At 40.6% G+C, this 21,524-nt stretch overlaps 1 protein-coding gene across 1 annotated transcript; it reads right to left on the bottom strand.

Annotated features, from left to right (window-relative positions):
• Window positions 1–281: 281 nt before the first annotated feature.
• Window positions 282–19,249, bottom strand: jph2 (junctophilin 2). Its single transcript, XM_056423423.1, has 6 exons — window positions 18,457–19,249; window positions 15,031–15,844; window positions 5,941–6,059; window positions 2,707–3,608; window positions 2,111–2,211; window positions 282–2,000 (listed from the first exon to the last, which is right to left on the bottom strand). The coding sequence occupies exons 1-5, from the start codon at window positions 18,833–18,835 to the stop codon at window positions 2,131–2,133; spliced, it is 2,295 nt and encodes a 764-aa protein (XP_056279398.1). The 5' UTR covers window positions 18,836–19,249; the 3' UTR covers window positions 282–2,000; window positions 2,111–2,130.
• Window positions 19,250–21,524: the final 2,275 nt, after the last annotated feature.

The raw sequence follows: 21,524 nt of genomic DNA, 5'->3' as shown, positions 1-21,524 counted from the left end.
TTTACATCTGTTTTCAGTACGGCATATACAGGTCTCACATTTACTCATCGAAAGTAATTTGTTCTTTGCATGAAAAGAACCCAGGTCTGTTTTTATATTTGGGTGTGCCCACGGGAAGGGTGAGGTGTCTCATGCACGCAGACAGGTGGGGTTTATAAAGTGTCGTTCTTTTACCAGACTGGATAATTATTGATGCCGTAGGTCATGGAATTAATCTGGGTAATTTATAAATCCAAAATTGAGAGGCAATATAATCTGAGGGGAAAAAAGTTAACACTGACAACTGTTGTAAAATGTTTTTATTTGGTTTCCGTTTTGTCATTTCCACCATGGTTGGCTACAAATGCATTCATTCAAATTAAGAAATACTATTTATGTTAAATGCACTGAAGCAGACCAAAAACAATGGCTTCTACATTACACTGACCTATGTAAATATTTATTTTATTGCACTTTTCATTTTCTTTTAATTGGTTTTTTGTTTATTCTGAATACAAGATTTATTAAAACTAACATTGTACATTTTCATTTTGCATAAACGATGCTCAACCAGGCAGGGGTCTGAGTTGATCTGCAGATGCAAAGGCAAAAAAGCATTCTCTCTTCTCAATGTAAGACATGGAGTTAACAACCATTTTCTCTCCATCTCACAAACACAGGTTTATCTGACTCCTTTTGAGAAATAAATACATTTAGTGTTCCATATCTGCCTCTGACAATATTTTGCTGAAAAGATGTGCACTCCAAAACGATACAAAACAGACTCATTCACACAAAGTGCCCTCACGTGTACAAGAATTGAAGTCTTATTTGACTTTTAAGCTTAACAGGCCTTAAATGTAATGCTGCGAGGAACAGAGTGGATACTTTTCGACACTGAAACATACATTCATCCATGAAAAGCTCACAGGAAAAAAAACCATCATCCTAACCCTCTTCCTGCTGCTACCGTCGTATTTATAAATCTGTAGATTGAGAAACCTTACTACAACGTACCGATTGTTTTAAATAAGATAAATCCCGGCTTTAACTTTTCTGCGTGCTCACTCCGTTGCAAAACATACACAACTCATTTAAAACCACCCGTGTGCTCAAAAACATTGCATGAGAAACACCACGGTAAGATACAGTACAGTGACACTCATATAAGCTTCTTCTTTGCCTTCTCTATTTGGTTTATCAGCTCTCAAATCAAAGCAGCAGAATGACAAATGAATGTAAATCCCAGTGAGAATAGAAAGTTCACAGTGTAGTACACCACAGTCTCAAATGCAATTAGCCGAAATGTATCTCTGTGCTTCGAAGTCTTAAGAGACTGAAGAGCAAGATCAAAACAATAAACTGACTTTACAGTCGCGATTACAGTTTGTAGTATTTCAACAGTATTTTCTGGAGACACATTTTCGACTCCTACTTCATGAATCTTTTTCAGCTTTTTAACACACATTGGACGTTGTTGCTAAGTAAAATGATAATAATAGGAGTTATAACTCCTAAATCTTCAGTTGAATTTGTGTCTCATCAACCAAGTTAAAGGCATAGGTGAGAGAGTGTTCATTCTGCATGTTATCAAAATTCCTTCATAATTCCAACATAGCTTGTGACAAAGTATACTTATCTACTGAGATTGTCTAATCAGCCAGTGTGTGCCAATTAAAGACTAAGTAAAAAGCCTTTTTTTAGCCAAAAAGTTGACACACTTGTGACACACTGTGACAAAATGAGACTTCTTGAGCGCTGCTTCTCCAACTTAAGCACTGAGGACATGCTCTAACATCCAGCCCCGACATCAACATACAGCCATCATCGTATTCAGGTGTACTGAATATTGTTTGTGTCCTTCAGTCGTTTGTGAAACCTCTGGAATCAGAGGAGCTTCCCAGAGCCTCACACAGTCACACCAACAACAACCTTGAGAGGCGCTGCAAGCAGTCTGCACGAGGCTTCTTCATCTTTGATCTCTGGCCCTAACAGAGGAGGAGGCAGGCCTTTCTTGTGACCTGCAGCAGCAAAAACAATTTGTCTTTCACTTGAATTTGGTGATGATTATTTTCAAAGAATCACTTCTTTTCCAACAGGATTTGACATCATATATATATTTATTTATTACCTGAGGTGGTGGACAATGTCTCATGACAAAATGTGTACAAAGAGAATGGCCAGGCCAATGTTGAGCAGGATGACCATGCAGATCATTATGGTGTTTGGGCTCTTTAAAAGAAAGCAGTATATGAGAAACACAGTCAGTTAATTCAGTTTCACATCTTCTAAATGTGTAGGCTACAATGAATGGCGTTTTTTTTAAATTACTACGAATAGTTTTTTGGCTGGTTTCAGAAACTAGACGGTTAGCTTGGCTCAGCATAAAAAAAGAAACAAGGGGGAAACAGCTAGCCTGCTTCTGTCAATTTCACTGATTAACACATGATGTATTGTCTGTTAAAATAATAAAAGGAGAAATATCAAATCACCTTTGGACAGAGCCAGGCTGGCTGGTCCCCCATTCAGTGTTTATGCTAAGCTAAGCTAATATCTCCTGGATGTAGCTTCATATCTAACAAGCAAACATGAGGTATTGAACTGTTCATCAAACTCTGTGCGAGAAGGCAAACTGACAGACAGACATTACTGTCATATCGCCATATCGTTGCGCTGATAACAAGCCTTAAAATCATAAAATATGAGTCAATGTGTTTACTCTCTTACCTCCAGCTCCAAAGCCTCCTCATGAATTGGGCTGGGCACCATGGCCTTCAGTCGGGCCTCTGCTTTGGGCTCGACCTTCAGGGTTGGTTTCGCAACAATGGCTTTGGCTTCCACTTGCATGGGCACTGGTTTAGGTTCAAGTCTGGGTGCAGGTTTAGGGGACGGAGCTGGGCTGGGTTGCCGTTTTGGCAATGGCTTTGTCTCTGCTTTGCTCGAAGGCCTGCTCACCTCCCTGGACTCCACTTTGTTCTCAGGGGGGGACGGTGCTCGTTCGTAGATTGGTGTAGCTCTTTCAGTTTTGCCCTCGGTGGTTTTAGGCTCGGGGGTGACAGCTCTGGAGGACACTTTGGAGGTGGGTTGTGGTGCTTCTTCTTCATCTGGAGAGATGAGGCTATTCCTTACAGGGGCAGCAGGGGCTGGAGTGAAATCTTGACCTTTCACCTCTGAGTCAAACCTCTGCAGAGGCTTTATCTCTAGGTCAGAGCCCTGCTCGTTCTTGCTGCTCTGACGGCTAGGGGTGCGAGAGGGGCCACCTCCTCCCTCAGTTGTAGCCATGGTGGGAGCAGAAGCAGCAGTTGATGGGGTAGTGGGGCGACTACTGGGCCTGCTGTTGGGTTTACTGCTACCTTTACTGCCACCACATTTACTAGTTTTGTCTTCGTTCCAACTTCCTGGACTGAGGAGTTTGGGTTCTTCCTTGTTGATGATGCCTGGGCTTGGGGAGGGGGTGCGGCCTGAGGACGAGCCAGGCCTGAGGCTGTCCAGTTCATTCATGAATGGGCTTTCGGGTGGCGTGGGCAGGGGCTCCTCTTCGGCTAACAGCGGCTCATGCATGACAGTCTCTGTGTTCTCACTCCCCTCCGCGACCTCCAGTAACACTCTCTTCTTCAGATACTCAGGACCTGTGTGAGATCAGTTCAAACAGTACATCAGTGTTTTTCTCATCATAGAGTCTCAATATATTAAGAACAATGATAACACTGTTTTCTGGAGAGTATCTTATTTTATGTACATGAATGAATTGGTGGCATTATATATAACAATATATTTCTGTTGTTTCCAAGTCAACAGTTATCCTCTACGACGAATTAAGTCGACTATAGAAAGAACCAACTAATGGAATTCATTTAAAAAAACTAAATTTTAATAATCCAATTAAAGCCAATTTGTTCATTCTGGAGACTTAAATCTTTTTTTTTTAAATGTCCCAAACATATTCTTTTTCAAAAAGGCTAAATTATTCCCAGAGATTGCTGAGAACTGTACTTCACTTAAACAGGACGAAATAATGCATTTTGGGGAACTATTTCCAGAGGCGGATGAATCCACATTTGGTGCAGCGAGTGTCTTTGGCAGCAGGACGCTGTGTGTGGGATTTCATCACAATACACTGTATGTGTGTGTATGTGTGTTCATGGTAATGAAGGAACAGTGTTTGTAACATCAGAGCTCTAGTGCACTGAGGAATACAATATATCAGGCTTTGGAAACACAAATAATACTTGTTAGTGGATCGAGTCATTGTTGGTTTTGATCTTTTCATGGTATTTGTTGAAAATATGAAAATATTGTCACCAGATTTATCCTCAATTCAGGGCTAAATCGTTGTTTTCCCCGCTACAAATAAGCCAGATGGTCACACGCTGACAATGTCGGTCTGTGTTGTTGTCTCCTTGGTGAGAGATATTTAATGAGTGTTAATATATATATATGAATTATTGAAGAGACTTGTGTTCCAGTTCCTGCAAATTCAGAATAATATCCCATAGCAGATGGAATATGTGTCTGATAAGAAATATTATGTCTGCTCCTCAAAGTTTAGGTACGCGCCTCACACAAACGCAACATTCAGACTGGTTACCACATTGTTACATGAGAGAGGGGGACGAAGCCGTCAGAGGGCCCCGTCCTGTGAGAAGGGGAGATGGAGCAGAAGAGCGCCAATCCGAGGTCAGGATGGCTTCACGAAAATGTGGGGGCTTAGAGGGCCGTACTTGGCTTGGGGGGGGGGGGAAGTGGTTTTGGGTTTCAACCGGTGTTGTTGAGAGAGGACTCCCGCTGTGATTGCAATCGCATGCAAGCTTTTATTTTACGTGTGATCAGTGAATAAATTCTCCTGTTCAAAGGGAGAGAACGAGAGAAGGTCGTTGGCTGAATTATTCCGTTAGCTCTACCAGGCATCACGTTCTGACACACGCTTAGACTGCTTCACTGGAGGAATTTCCATTTTTAGTATATGTCTGAGAAAATTCATCCAGTCACTCAGAAAGCTGGATGACTTTCTGTCTGATTTCTTAAAGCCCTCTGCTGAGGGAGGAACCAAGAGAAAAATAGCAAGAGGCTCCAAAATGGCTGGTGTGCTTTTGTGTGAATGTGTGAGTGTGAGTGTCGCCAGACTCTCAAAGAAACTGATATGATCCCTTCGACCCAATAAGATGTTCCTTTTTTAGACATTCAAATGCGACTACCCTTGCGGTGAGCCGCAGCCAAGGCTCTGCTGCTCTCAGGCTGGAGGTATGCACAGGGACACACTCTAAACTTCATGCGTGTGTCGTGGTGGAAGAAGTACGAAGATCTTTTACTTATAAGTAAAAGTAGCAGCATCACTCTGTATAAATGCTCCAATCCAAAAGTAAAAGAAAAGTAAAGAAAAAAGTTATCATGAGCAACTAAACATACTTAAATTACAACACATAAAAGTATTAATCATGCAGAGTGGCTAGTTTCAGAATAATAAACAGAATATTACTGTATAATAATTATTGATGATTATGACATTGATGTTGCAGCTGGTATTTTTAAATAAATGTAGTTTGTGGAGTTAGTACTTAGTAGCACAACATTACAATCTGAGATGTAGTAGAGTAGAATGATAAAGTAATAGAAATACCTCAAAAGTGTAGAGTACTTGACTGCATTACCTTGCACTGCTTTGTATTATCAGTTATCAGTTCAGATTTGCTGTTTTCTTCAGTAAGTTAAGTAACTTAATTGAATTATTAATATCATATTATTTATGCTCCAGGTGATTGAAAATATTGACGAGTGTTAGATTTGTATTGACTTCTAAGATATAGAGCTGGTGAAAGAATTTTGTGTGTGTTGTGCCTTAAATAAAAAATAATGTATGACGCCGACTTTCAAGTGCAAATAACTTCGATTTCTGTGTTATTGTATTACATTAGGTTAATAGTCCTAATGCTGCCATTCCGCACAGATGAGAAGTCCACTGACCTGGCTGGTAGAAGGAAGGGGAGAGCTCTTTGGACACCACTCTGGCGATGCTGGACTCACTGTTGGAAGCGTGGGCGGCCTGGGCCGCTGCATCTGATTTGGCCTTTGAATGGGTCGTCCTGCAGAGGCAACAGATGCAACACAATTCATAAACCCCTGGTACCACAACAACCAAGGGGATGTTCAACTTTTGCATTTTAATACTAATAACTTTTGATGAAGCAGAAATTCATGTATAGCTTATCAGATGTGAGGATTTGCTACTTTTCTTCATCGATGTACTAAAGAGAATATCTTTAGGTTTTTGACTTTTGATTGAAAAAAGGAGAATCATGCTGACCTTGATCTTGACCTTTCAAAGTAAGTGAATGGGATACATTAAGAAATGGTGGCTTAAAACTATTTAACCAAAAACACCACAGAGCGGGGGATTGTTTATAGTAGTGGATCAGGGGTGGGAAGCTGTTGCTCATTTGCTTCATTAGTGTTATAATATTATATTATTATATGGAGAGAGGACGTCTCCTTTTCTGTTGTTGCGCTGGGACGAAAGTAAATTATGCTTTTATCATAAAACAATGAGTTACAGCTGAAAGACCACTGAAGACTCCATCATCCCATATGTCTATAAAAGAGAGCGACGTCACTGGATTGATGCAATCAGCTACATAAGAGTTTGGAGCATCTGGAGGATTTGATGCAACACTCGTGTAATTCTGAACACATCTGAATAAATAGATCCACCTCAATCTGCTGTTCTACAGTTTACACAATGAAGCATCAACACAGATAGTATTAATGATCTAATGCTATAATGTATTGCCACAGTGAGTACATTAATTTGTAAAACTTACAAATGTGTTTTAAAGATATATCTGTACTTTTACACAAGTTACTTTTTATTAAGAGTATTTTTATGATTTTAAGTAAAATATCTTGGGGATTTTCCCACTATAGGTATTTGATAGGCTACAGTACACTAATAGAAAACAAGTACACATAAAATACACCATAAATACATCAAAAATAGCAGTAATATTGACTTCCTATGATTAAGATTACGATTATTATCTTTATTGTGTTCTTATATAGTATACTATGTTAATGAGCATGAAACACAACAGTTTTGTTTGCCACAAAGACATTATCACAATATTACCAGATGGTGGTGCTAGATGAAAAGTTAAGAAATAATCAAAGTTAACTGTTACCTGAGGACGACATCTGTATACCAATTAATTATATGCCAATCCATCAAAACAATTTCTGGATCTGGATAACTGAAAAAGTTTGACCTGCAGGTGGCTCTGGATGAAAAGTCAGGGGATCACCTAAGTCAGTAAACTTAATCTACTGGGGAACATGGACGTCTGTACCAAATTTCATGGCCACCCATCCTGTATCTGTTGGGATATTTCAGTCTGGAACAAAATGAACGAGCAACAGACCGCTAGTGGGGCTAAAAACCTGAGCTACAGCCTAAGAGGGATAATTACTGATTGTGATTACTCTGTGGATATTTTACATACTGTAACTTTACACTGAGCTGAAAATAGCTCCCTCCACTTGAAGATTCGGTGGGGAAGGTTCCCTCTGGAACAATTAGAGACTCCTGAGGCTCCCTGCTTGAGATAGACGAGCTCCACCTGTCCACACACAGTCAGCACCTCCGTCCTCCTCCAGGAACAAATACACGCTCAAATGTTTAAGCTTTCAATAATGTGGAGTTATAACAACAGCAGAACCACAACAACAGATGCTTTTTAGAAAAAAGCTTTTCGGTACAACTCCCGAGAAATGGGTCGACTTAAAAAGAAATCACACCTGACAAATAGTCTTTAGAAATACATCATTTCATTTGGCCACCTGTCCACCACAGGTCACACAAATAGTGTTAACTTTTTTAAAAGGCTCTGTAATTTCTTAAACAGCTGGTCACATAGTTTTTTCTTCCTCGACTCCAACAGGAGTAAATACAACGTTGTTGGGAACTATTTCCAGCGGAGCAAAAATACATATTTGGTGTTCTAGTGAGTGTTTGTGGCAGCCGGCCGCTGAATGATTCAGTCAAAGTAAACTAGCGTGTGTGTCCATTAATAAACATGTCATCCAGTGCCACAGTGTATCTCATTAATGTGTCTTTAAAAGTTTCTGGATTACAATTGAGCTCAAAGTATTTACATTTTACAATATGACACATCTACTCCACGACATCACACAGACAAATATTGTAATATTTACGCCACTACATTTATCTGACAACTACAGTTGCTATTTCAAAGCATATGTACGCATTGTTATAGATTAAACACATAGTTTACACAGTACTTAAAATGTACATTAAGAAACATGCAGAAAGGAACATCTGCAGAGTTCAGAGACAAGAGCTGCTGCATTGAAAGCTCCCAAGAGCACAGTGGCTCCATAATTCTTAAATGGAAGCTACTCCACAACCTCTCACACAGTGTGTTGGTATCAATGCACTGGTGTGTGTGTGTGTGTGTGTGTGTGTGTCCGACCAGCACAACTCTCAGCACCATAAATGTGCAGAGAAACCTCAGACCTGAGTAGTGCGAACACGTCCTTGAGAGTGAAGGAAGAGCTGACCCCTGCATTGCAAAGTAAAATAAATGTAACCCTAAAATAGCCGCTCAAGTTATCCACATGTAGTAGATGCTGCATCATCTAAAAGCAACACGTGCCACCACCTGGAATAAAACGGAATACTGATTTAGCTAATATGGAGATTGTTTTGAATAATGATTCCCTACTGAACACAAATGCTGCTGCTGTTTCATTTTCGTCCACATGCTCTGTTATATCACTCAGCCACTGTATTAACTGCCATGGCAGCTTAAAAAACAAGTTCATTTATAATAAATAAATTAATATAGACAGACATCTTAGACTTAGAGCATGACATCTGGAGAAAACTGCCGGGAATACCGATAAAATCAAATGAATGACATTTATTCCTTAGGAGTCATGTAGTTTAAATAAACTTTATATTGATATGTTAAGTTAAGTAATATGTAATCTTTTATTAAGAAGCAGGAAGAGGAATTATGGGGGCTCGCTCTCTGATATCTGTCAGATGTGAATCCGCCTCCCTCCTACAATAGAACAAAGGTATTCAGGTCATAAATTAGACAGTCCTTTAAGTTGTGTGCTTGCTGCAGTGTGTGATAGTCCTCCTGTGCTTTTCTGCAACCAAACATGACATTCGACACAGTGACCTAAATCCCCTTTATGCTTTTAGGGCCTTAAGGAGATGCCTGTTGTACTCTGGGGATTGATAAGACATCAGCTGTAGGAAGAAACACCCAACACTAGGATCAATCATTCACCTTAAATCTAAGATTGGAGCCAAAACAAAATGTTGAAGTGTTTCTGGGAAAAGGTCCTTCTGTCCTACTATTTTGTAACCTTTTGTTTGTGTTGGTCATTCTGCAGTTGCACAGCAGGCTGCTGATGGCAAGAGATATTCTGGCGTTCTGGTATGTGTCACTTTATCTTTGTGGAGGGCCCCTTTAAACTGTGTGAGTGGTTGTGTGTGCGAAAGAGTCGTTTAATGTCTATAAAAAGACGACTTCATGCTTCCGCCTATAATCAAATCACTTTGTCAAAATACACATGGGCTAGATTAAGAGCTAATTGCAAACTCATTATTGCCACATTGCTAAGAAGTCACAGAAGGAATACCTTATGTGGAAGAAATCATTTAGTTTAGTAAAAGAAATCATTTAGTTTAGTAAAAGCAACAATAATACATATATATATATATATCAGTTATACCCTGAAAGTGATGAACACATGAATGCAGCACTAATCATACTCCATATTTATATCTTCCTGAGTGGCCCGAAGATGTTGCCACCAGTAACAATATTGACCCCAGAATTGAATGTTAACAATACAGTATGAACATGTTTGGCAGACCATTGCAGACAGTAACAGTTTGGGGATTTATTTCCGAAGTAAAAGTGTATATATGTATATATTTATATATGCCTACAGGCAGGTAGGCGGGCAGGCAGGCACAGGGTCAGGGTCAGGGTCAGATGACTGGAAAGCAAAGGCCCAAAGCAGCATGGCAACTGTGACGGTCTCGCAGGGTAAGAGTGGAAGTAAGCCGGTTATATACTGCAGACTAATGAGAGAAAAGGGGAACAGGTGAGCAGAGGGGAAGAGGTTCCTGCAGGGCTGATGAAGGAAAATGTAAACCGGGATAGAGAGACAGAATATGAAGAAAAAAAGATTGCTTAGTGCAAGATTATAGGAATAGTATCTCGCCATGTGTTTGAAGAGAAGACCACTCTCATATCTGTTAGCTTAGCTTAGCATAACGGCTGGAAACCGAGGGAAACATTTAGACCGTCCAGAAGTAATACGAATGTCTCACTTGTGAGCTGGTAGGAATTATTGTTCATAAGTCCACCTTCAGTTTTCCTGTGACCGTACAAGGCGGTGATTTTCTTCTCCGCAGCCGTCTTCAGCACCTGATTTAAGCTCAGTGTTTACAGCAGCGAGACTCACAATGATGGACTGCAGGCCTCTGTTCCAGCAGATTGAAATCTAAATATTGAACTCCCTAGGATAAGCAGTATATAAGAGTTATGGGCCGGTGTTCATTGCATCAGTGCTTCAAGCTCACCTACAGCCCGGACAGAGCTGAGACTGGAAGCTCAGTATTTATGTCGTTCTGCATTCAGAAACACGTCGGTGGCTTTCTGAACAAACACAACCTGATGGGAGATACAGTGTATCTTGGAGATGTGTGAAACTTCAAATCCACCAGAAATACATTTACTCAATTAGGCTACAGTACTTTAGAACAATTTTGAGTTGCTGGTTACTTCAATTGTTTTCTACTTAATTCTTTCCCCATCACATTTCAGAAGGACATCTTGTAGTTTAAAGTTAGTTTTGACAGATGGAGGGAGTTTCTTTTTTGATTAATATTTTAGATACAAACGTTCGGCAAATTTTCTAAAACACAATGCATTGAAAGTTACACTAAAAAAAAAAAACTTGCGATAGAGTATTTTTACCTTAATTTAATTTTCTATTTAAGTAGCTGATATAAATACTTTTGACACCGTACAAACTAAACAACAGTGATCCTGCACGTTGAACCGGAATCTGTTTATTATACAAGCAGTGGAGACGTGACACATCTGTTCCTGGCAGTAGCTTCCTCACTCTGTGATCCTTTGGCAATGAAGTCGACGGTTAAAATTACATGTACAACCTGTGCAATGCATGGGATGCCAGACCTGGCCTCTTCAAGTCTCATGAGCTGGGCGCTCTGTGGACATTGTTCTGTTGCGTGGGCTGTCTGAAGGAGGACCTGTGCGGTAGGACAGGGTGTAAATGACGCACACACACAGGGACCCTCTGGTCACAGAGGAGCCCTGACTAAATATGGACAGGCACACTCTTGCTATATCACAATCACAGGAGAATGCAACAGCTGATTATCCCCCTCCCCCACCCCCATCTTTCCTGCCTAGTCACAGCCACACAACAGGACTGTTTTCATGAGCTGAATCACAGCGGCTCTTTATGTTCGGCTGCATTCCCATTACCTATCACTTCATTCACTCTTATCCTGGTAAAACAAACCAAACACTTGTTTAAATGGTGTACAACTCTGCCTGAAACAGCCGTCTGTTCACTGATTTTGTTTCCCTCACCCACTGCACGGTTTAGCGCCACTGCTCGCTGGTAACAGTTTGAGATTACAGATCTCGGTCCATTTTACGTCAGCAGTGGTGTCAAATGGTTCCACGGATATAAATATGAGACAGCTCAAGTGCTTGGGTATAAAGGGTTGTACCACACCTAGCTTTAGTTGTGCGGCTTGGATTACATCCTGTACTGCTGATACAAGCGTTTTGTGTGCACCATTTGTAAATAAAGTCTAGTTCTAACCTCAGCTCAGGACTATTGAGGAGATCTTTGGAGCTATTCCAGTGATGCAAAGTTACTCAACATATTTACTCAAGGTAGTACGTTTCTGAAGTACTTTAACTTGAGTTGAATGTACCTCTACTCACTAAAATGTAGAGACATTTATTTAATAATGTTAGTTACTAGTTAAAGACTATTAACATTACATATTATCACAAAATAGATTATGATTGATCCCTCTGTGATATTCAAAAGGCTATGCAGCAGTACAAGTTATCCTCACTTCTACCAGCTGAAATGTTGAAATGAAATGTAAAAGCTGGATTTATTTAAGTACAATACTGGTAAATATCGGTAAATCAATATCTTTATCTTCCACCACTCATCAATCATTAGTTGGTAGTAGGCCATATTGGGTTATATAAAATAAAATTCCATCACACTAAGAGATTACAAACAATCCTGAACATTTAAGTTTGTAATCTTCTGGAAGTTTTTGGTAAAGCCAAAAGATTTGGCTGAATGGTCAAATTATTTTTTTATCTGATCGCATTAAAAGAAAATTGAACGAACAGAAAAACATCTATTTATTTTTATTTTTCTGTTTTTGTTTTATTTCATTAGTATTATCTGCTCATTTGAGCCCACTGTTATTCTGTTCTTCTACAATTTACTGTAAGATTTTGTACAGTGTAGTATGTAATCCAAGCCTCACAACTAAAGCTAGGTGTGTTATATATATGCCGTCCCTTCCCAAGAACTTGCTTATGAGCTGTATCGTATTTATATGCGTGGAACCACCTTGTGTGTTACATTATGGTCTTAATGTGTGAGAAAGGTTTATGAAAATGTATCTTTGTGCTCACCAAATATTACTAGTACAAATATTACCACCATCTCTGCATGCACAAAGAACACTGGTGAAGATGAAATGAGCTATTTTAACAATTAATGGCTCTAAAGTTCTGCATTACAAGTTTGTTCACTTAGTTATTGAAATGTTGTGTAAACTACAGTTCTGACAGATTAGGGTGGAGAAAGGGAGACAATTTTTTATTTTTTAAACTAGAACAACATTCAAATCCTAACTACTTGTTTTACATTTCTTATGGTAACACATGATAGGTTGAAAATGTGGTTATGAAGCGCGTGATATGAAATCCTGTGCTTCAAACAGTGTGACTGACTCTAGCAGCCTCTTCAGCCACTGTGCTTATTATTTATTGTCTGTAATACAGTATTAAAAAATATATAATTATTCTTTGGTTGCTTTTTCTATAATGGGAATTATTGGGGCCAGATTCAGTGAAGGGAGTTTATGACTGCACTTCAGTGGCACTTAAATAGCACTTACTTTTGGTACTTTTGTCGTTCGACTATGTTGAGGAAATGTTACTTCCTGTATTCTTGTTGTTCTTAGTTTATACTCTAGGTTGAAATGCACTTATTGTAAGTCGCTTTGGATAAAAGCGTCTGCTAAATGACATGTAATGTAATGTAATGACTCCATATTCACTGTTCCCATCATTTACCTTTACCTTATAGGTTATACGGTTTCTTCCCTTTTTCCCCCCTGAAGGGTTATTTGGGAGTTTTTCCTGATCCGATGTGAGGTTTTGGGACAGGGATGTCTATGTGTACAGATTGTAAATCACTCCGAGACAAATTTGTAATTTGTGAAATTGGGCTATACAAATAAACTGAATTAAATTGAATTGAATATACTGCGTAACCGGGTCTTGAGTAAACCAAAAGACAGTTGTTGTCTCTCGGCACTAAAATGTCAGTAACAAAATATAAATAAAAGTCACCCGTAGAGAAAAGCTGAGCGGTATTACGATATAGTATACATATACGAGGCTGACTGAGACAGACTGTAGCTGGGATGATGACTACGGTTATCGGATGATGTTGTAGCTGTCTTTCAACCACCAGTGCAGCCGTAGTCTGAGCAATGACCACATCCACAGCTTCATCCACCACAGCAGACAGAACAGCTGCAGCTGTGCTCACTGCCGGTGGCCGTACACTGTCGGCTTTTAGAAAGCGCTAATTGGTCATAAATGCCTCTTGTAAAGTGTCACATCATCTCTCCTTTCTGTAATATCCGCAGACCATTCCCCTCAACTGGCAGTGAATTATAACTGGACTGGACCAGCACACCTATGAATCAAGGGGAAAGAAGTTGAGGAAATAATTTGCATCAGGGGCCGACCCGGTCTCACTCCCAACTTGTCAAATACAGACGCTTATTCAGTGCCCCTCGGGATCTGATAGCATCGCATGGAGGCACCTTTTAGGTTTGGTACGAAACGGATCAGCTTTCAACGTTTAAGCTTTATGTATATTTGCTGCATCCGCAATGGTGGCAAGTCTCAGAGTGCACAAAATGACATCAGACACGGCCCTTCACGGGGTTTCTGTGCCTCAGGTCTTTGCGTTCACATCCATAATGTTCTCACTATGCGTATGAGTGGAGAAAATGGAGAACATTGAGGGGTTTGAGAATGCTGGCTGCCTGCACGGCGTATACAAAGTTAAGAAAAGTTTCCTCGTCACGATTCCACGTCTGCTCGTGTGCGTGTGACCACGCCTGCAGAAAATAGAACCAAGGCTTCGCTTCAAAGTAAACACACCCACGTCATTATTAGATGCTCCTCGCAGCTCATGTAGTACAAAGTGCATGATTGTTTGCTTGGGATGGGCCAACGGGAGGTTTGGTTTATGGGTCAAACAAACACAGGACATTCACCCAGGAGACCCCGTGTGAAACAAAATGTTGTTGTTAACCTTTGTTGTGATGTTGTTCATGCGAGACAAGTTAGCGACAACCACTCTCTTTTCATAAACCTAACTGATTGGTTTTGTTGCCATGTTGCCTCTGTTGACTTTTTGTGAAGACAGACGCTTAATAATAAAAAAAAACATTATGCAAGTAACAAGTGTAAACTGAAACTCTTTCCCACAACTGATGCTAGACCGGTACCTGGAGACGCCAATTGAACCTACATGCCACGAACCAAAATGTAATGATTGATCAGTTAATAGTGAGAAAGTCTCATTGTAGCAATGTGTGACACAAACTAGGTCTAGAGAAAAGTCTGTTTTACTTCATAAATATTCCCCCCATAAACAAGATGAAAAAGGAGAATCGTGTTTCCACTCGTCTGCTCTCACCTGGAAGCAGCGATCTCGGCCTTCTGCTTGCCGATGGCTGCCGCCCTCTGAGCACCCTCCACCCCACGCTCCACCTTCTGCTTGATCTTGGTTCCCTTCAGCTGGATCACTCTCTTCTTCATGGCCTTCACCAGCATGTTGTTCATGTACTTGCCCTCCTCCTTCCCTCCCTCGGCGAAGGTGGTGCAGCCGTAGCCGTGCCTCTGGTTGTTCAGCCACTCGCCCTCGTACTTCAGCCCGCTGGACCGTTCGCTTATTCCATATCCCGAGCGTTTATCGTTCTTCCACTCTCCCATGTAGACCTCTGTGGTGGTGGCGTCGATGTCGGCCTCCACTGGGGGGAAATCCTCAGCTCCGGCCAGGCTGTCGTCCATGCTGATCGTGGAGTGGGTGTCGCTAGCGTTGGAGCTGAGAGCCGATTCCGTCCTCAGAAAGCTGATCTTGCTCTTCTGGCTGGACAGCGAGGTACTGGATTCTGACTTCTTCAGCTTGCCCAGAAGGGAGCCCCTGCGAAACAGGCCCTTCTTCTTGGGTTTCCCAGCCTCTGGGTCCACCTGGAGCGTGAGGGCAAAGCCTCCACGGGACGGTCCCAGATGGGTCGGGGTGGCGACGGGTGTCTCCTCACCTGAGGCGTTGGTGGTGGTGATGATGGGGATGTCTTGCTGCAAGACGGTGCCGTTGCTGTGTTCGCTGCGAAGTGAAGTCAGGGAGGTACGAAGAGGGGAGCGGACAACTGCTGCCATGCCATAAGGGACGCTCTGCCGGACCCCATAGCCGTGCCGCATCCCGCCGGTGAACTGACCCTGGAAAGTACCTAGAAACAGCAGAACAACAGGAAATCATTCATTACCAACTGCACCGCAGACTAATCAGAAACGACTTTATGGCCATGCTAGGAGTGTAGCTCTGGATGGCAATGCCAGTGTGTTGGTTGGTTTGTTACCTACTTTGGTCCAGGCTGTTAGACGGATTGCAAAGTAAATAGGGCACACCAATTCACTCTACCCAGAGGTCCTACCACACGTTGACGATTGCCTGACTTGTAGGCCAGTCAAAGTTTTCTGTTATCTCGGGAAATATCTACACCTGGATGGATTGGCACAACATTTCGAACAGACGTTCGTGGTTTCTAGACAGCAAATCTCTCCGTATTTGGTGATCACCTGACTTTTTATCGAGCACCATCATCAACATGATGAACATTTGAATGTCCAATATGGTTTTATTTCCAGCAAATACTGATGACATTCCCATCAACCTCAGCTGTAGGCTACGTTGTGTTAAGTGCTTGTTATCTAAAGTTAGCATGCTAAGATGGTGGACCTGGTGAACATTAGCCTATACCTGCTTAATAATAGTATGTAAATATTGTCAGAGTGAGTATCTTAGCATTTAGTGTATAGCCTCACAGAGCTGATGGCATGGCAGAAGACTTTAAAGCATGGCTTGGAGCAAAAATAGTGCACTCCATTTAAACGACCTCCCCTTTTACTTGCCAGAATGTCATGGATATCTTTAGTGTGAAATGTTCATTAATGCCCTCACTGATAAGTCATCTTAAAGTCTGGTCTCATGCTAAAATTGACATGAGTGTGGATTATAGTGACAGCTAGGCCTCAGCCTGTGAGGCCAGGAGTGTGTGGGGCGTGTGGGCTATTATTACATCCTGACATCTGGTGCTATCACATCCCCCACTGCAACTTCCACCAGACTGGGTTTTAAAGCTGATGAGTCAGCTGTTGAAGAGGGGAACCACCGCTATTGTACAAGCAGAGATCAACACAATCGATTGTATTTGTCTGACCTGTTTAGTTTCCTCCACACATTCAAATGGATGAGCTGAGGTACCAACATGCACCAGAAGTATTCAGGATGTATTTCAGGATTCAAAAGTATAAATGTTCAGGATTGTTTGTAATCTGCAGTGTTAACAACAAAGTAGTGATGATAGGTGGTGGACAATTTGAGATGCTTGTTCTTTACTTGAGTATATGTTACTTGATGTTTACTCCGATACATTTCTATGAAAGCTTTGGTTATTACTTTGCAGATCCAGGTTTTAAATACACAAAAACAACTGATTAGTGTATAAAATATGATGCATACAGTCTGTGTGAGAATGAGTATGAAACTAATTATACATAAATATATAAAATATATCATGAATACATCCTTCTGCATAATTAGAGCAGAAGACACTTTTTCCCCTCTGTGATAAGTATTCCTACACATCATGTTTCCTCCTATTACTTACAGTAGAACATCCTAACACTTCTACTTCCATCATCACTGTTGATGGTGTAGCTTAACAAAATGGAAAGATTCCTGTGGGGTTTTGATTTCCAACCAGCTTTGAGCACCTCTTGACTGACAGCAGCAGGGTGATATGTTCTTCTGTTGCACACAGACATCACAAACCACCATGAGCAGGATCATCTGGCGGCCCTGTTTGTGATTTGTCTCCATGTCGCCTGCAATGAACTTCGTGCAATGGACCTGATGGCCGCACGGGGCTTAGGGGGTTTGGACTTAATGTTGTATGATTGAGTTATTATCCTCTCTGTGGTGGAACCCGTACCACAGTAATAGTTTACGACTAAAATGTGCTACTTTATTTATATTACTCCTCCGCATTTATCTTACCGGTTAACTTAACAGGTTCACATTTCATTAACACAACAAATGATAAATGAAATGTAATGCATTTTATTGATTAACCTAGTGTAATTAGGAGACACTTTTGCTTCAGTAAATGATCTGAATGTACCCTCTACCACTGCTGCACATTGCACACTGCAAGGACATTTACTCAAGTATAGTACTTTTTTTAAATTGTAGAATTTAAGTATTTGAGTAATTTCCGCTCCCAGTACTTCATACTTCAACTCTATCCGTCAAATGGAAATATTGTATTTCCCCCCCTACATTTATTTAATAACTTGATTATAAATTGATAATACATATGTAATCAGAACATATCACTTTGGAGGGAAATTCATAATGTATACAGACATGTATAAATCAGTTTAAATTGAACAAATCCTATACATTTGAGATTAAACCTCCTGACTGACTCCTGATAGAAACAGCACTTTTGATATAGCCTATACTTTTAAGTATAATTTGATGTAAATGCTTTTGTTTGTTGAGTGACATCAATGCAGAACTTTTACTCGTAGAGTATTTCTGAATTTTGGTAGGCCTGATAGGATCTAAATACTGACAGTAATGCTGAGCTCCAGTAGATTACATTCACTTGAGTACTCCATACTTTACTTGAGTTGTTCCATGTTATGCAACTGTAGCCTATGCATCCCCACAACATGTCAGATGAATATAACATAGTATTTGTTACTTTTACACATGTTAGTACTTTTTCTTTTGCATTATAAAAAAAGTAAAAAGGCTCAATTTGGTAAATCTCACCTCCATCAGTATATGTTTCTGTTCCATATCCATCCTGCAGCCCATTATTCCACGTTCCTTCATACTTCGCCCCACTGCCAACACTGATCCGGATGCCATATCTCCCCTTGAAACCATGAGTCCATTCCCCTTTGTAAATCCAGTGTCCTTTGGTTTCTGCTCCCAGGCCGTGACGCTTCCCCTGCGACCAGTACCCCTCGTACGTGTTCCCGCTGGGCCATGTGTAGACTCCCACCACCTCGAAGCCGTAGTTCCAGGAGCCGGCGAACTCGCCCTGGCCTTTGGGTCCGGTGCAGATGCCATGGCCGTGGGCTTTGCCTCCCTCCCAGCCTCCGCAATAAGCTCCGCCGTCGTCAAACTCAAAGCGACCTCCACTCATGCCTCACCGCAGCCCGACAAGCCCCCGATCGGAAAGTTAAGTTTGAGTCTGTTGCCTGGAAAAAGATAGAACCTCCGTCAGTCTGACTTCACTTTCACCTGACATCAAAACTGATTGGAGATATCCTTGGTGCTTGGTACTTGTGGGGGTTTCTGTTTCTGGAGTTGGTTTGGAGATTTCTGCGCGTGTCCATGAAGCTCCGATGCGCACGTATTCCCCCTTAAAATAAACTTGTATTTGTTTTCCTCTTGAACTCCAGTGTCTTCTTCTTGGATTCACTCAGCACTTTACTAATTTCTTCTATGCATCACTGGGTTATTAAGTCGAATTATATCTCTGTGTTGACGAGCCACTGATCTTACATGGCTTTCTCCAGGTGGCCACAGAGAAAAGCCCCTTTCCCCCCTGTCCCTGCCACCCAGCTATCTCTTGACAGTCGCTGCTGTTGGACATATTTCAGCAGACCCAACAAGGCGACCAATCCACATACACACACCACTCCAAAAATACAACCCAATCCTTGTGCTGCTGCCTGCAAGGAGCCATGCCAGAGTCATGCCACCTCGGGGGCCGGGGCTGAAGTTCATGCCATTGAGGACTCGGCCCTCCACAAGTTCCCCCCTGCAGTTAATGCAGTAATTAGGCAACACAGGCTTGGCTTGATCTGATACAGATCTGTACATTACATTTGAAGTTACTGTGGTCCTGGTTGGGCCATAATTCAATCTGATGATTTATTGTCTTTCAATGGAATACCTTGATCCAATCACAGAGGTATTTTTTTACACAATTACTTTGTTTGAATAGATCACCAGCACCAACACGTATATTATTTGCTCTAATGTTCTTAATTAAATGAGAAATACTCAGTGCTTGTAGTGTAGTGTCAAGTATACTTAATTGAGACAAGTATATACAAAACTCTGAGGTTATTCCATCGACCTGTAGGTTATTGAATAACCAGGCAATTGATTTATTTTGAAATGTTATCGAAATATCAAATAATGATTTAGGCAGATGTTGGTGAAACCATATGATCTCAGTTATCTTATATAATTTAATGTTAATAATAAATAACATACACAATAAATACTCCAATATACTACATCCTGGGTTTCTGTGGTTGATATTATAATAACTTTTTTTCACAGTTTATGTGTTATGTAGCAACTATGTTATGGCATAAATGTAGTCTTGTGACGTTATCAAAACCCTATGTCTTACAATATAGCAATATAGTCTTATCAATCGGATAATTTAAATTATCTTGGTAGTCAGAGGAGTTTACGTCAGTCTATACTTAATAATATCCAGTCAATCACTTATTTTTAATTGCAACCTAATTAAATTTACAAACAGTGGGAATGAATGTTTCTCATTATAAATTGCAGCGTGGCTACTTCTCTCTCTTCACTCCTCCTGCTGGCGAATGTTGGTAACTGCTTATACTAATTATAGATATTTAAATGTCATCGGTGTTAAACCTTTGGGAATAATAATGAGGCGGTGGAAGACGTAGTGAAATATTTAACTTCAGCAAAAATACAAATACATTATTGCAAAAATAATTAATCCCACATCAAAGTATATATTGATATATTCAAAGTCATATTTGGGCAGAAGCAAATCAGCTAAATATAAAGTATTCTACTCAAAACATGTCTGTAAACTGTGTTAAACTTCTCGAAATGAGCAGTGAGAGAATAATTACTCAGATGCTTTACTTAATTAAAAGCATATAACAAAAAATATACAAAGGATAAATAAAACATCGTACTATTAGCTAACATGCCTAATCTCAAAATGAATAATGGGGCCTATATTTTAATCTAAAGTATATGTCCCATAGTACGCTCATATAGGCTACTATCCAATAAGGCATAGTTTATTTCGCTTAAGAAGTAGGAGGATTTTCTCAACCCAGAAAGGAATACTTCATCCTTTGTCTATCAGAGGGAGATGCATTGTTTTCACTGTAAAGGAAGGGTATATGACACATTGTAGTCGAGTAAGTAACTAAAGCTGTCTGCCACAGGAGTAGACACACATGTATAAAGTACACTACCTGCCTCTGAGGTGGAGTGCAATATGTATTACATGTATATAATCAAGTCAAGTTAGTTAGGCTATACCTGAGTAAATGTATACAATTTACATGAAACCGTTATTTAATTAGCTTCTGTATTTGATATAATGTGTGGCTTGTTGTTAATTCCTCTCGGCACTAAATTGGCAGTTATGGACTTTGTTTCTTGATTAAAAGACAAAAGTAGAGGCTATACTAATTTGATATAAGGCAGACGAAAACTGATTAGAAACCACTGGTTGATAAACAAATATATAATGTTATTATGTTTTCATCTATCAAAGTCTTAATCTGAACATGTAGTAGACCAACAGCTCTGCGTGGAGTGAACAGGATGCTCCACCAGTCCACTTGGAGTATAAAGCAGAACAATGTATACAAGTATTGTTTCCTCTCTTGCCAAATAAATGATGGGCACATGTTGCTAATACGTGCTCTCATTTACTTTCCCCTTGTTGTGCTCCAGTAGTAAAGCTGTATAATTAAAACGATGTGACCCTGCACAGTCTCCAGCCTCCCCGTCCTCAGAGCCGCTTGACCTTCCTGTGAAGAAACGCTTCCTCCGCAGGTTTCACCACACATGTGTGTGCGCGCCTCGTCACG

The sequence above is a fragment of the Pseudoliparis swirei genome, chromosome 9 (assembly GCF_029220125.1).
Source record: "Pseudoliparis swirei isolate HS2019 ecotype Mariana Trench chromosome 9, NWPU_hadal_v1, whole genome shotgun sequence".
Classification (NCBI taxonomy): domain Eukaryota; kingdom Metazoa; phylum Chordata; class Actinopteri; order Perciformes; family Liparidae; genus Pseudoliparis; species Pseudoliparis swirei.
This window is presented reverse-complemented; position numbering and strand designations above follow the sequence as displayed.

What these genes read in the sequence shown, in the direction of transcription:
- jph2 (XM_056423423.1), bottom strand. Translation starts at nt 18,835, where the DNA reads ATGAGTGGAGGTCGCTTTGAGTTTGACGACGGCGGAGCTTATTGCGGA. An exon ending in AGAAACATATACTGATGGAG is followed by an intron (nt 15,845 to 18,456) that starts GTGAGATTTACC and finishes TGCTGTTTCTAG; the next exon opens with GTACTTTCCAGGGTCAGTTC. An exon ending in CCCTTCCTTCTACCAGCCAG is followed by an intron (nt 3,609 to 5,940) that starts GTCAGTGGACTT and finishes GATCTCACACAG; the next exon opens with GTCCTGAGTATCTGAAGAAG.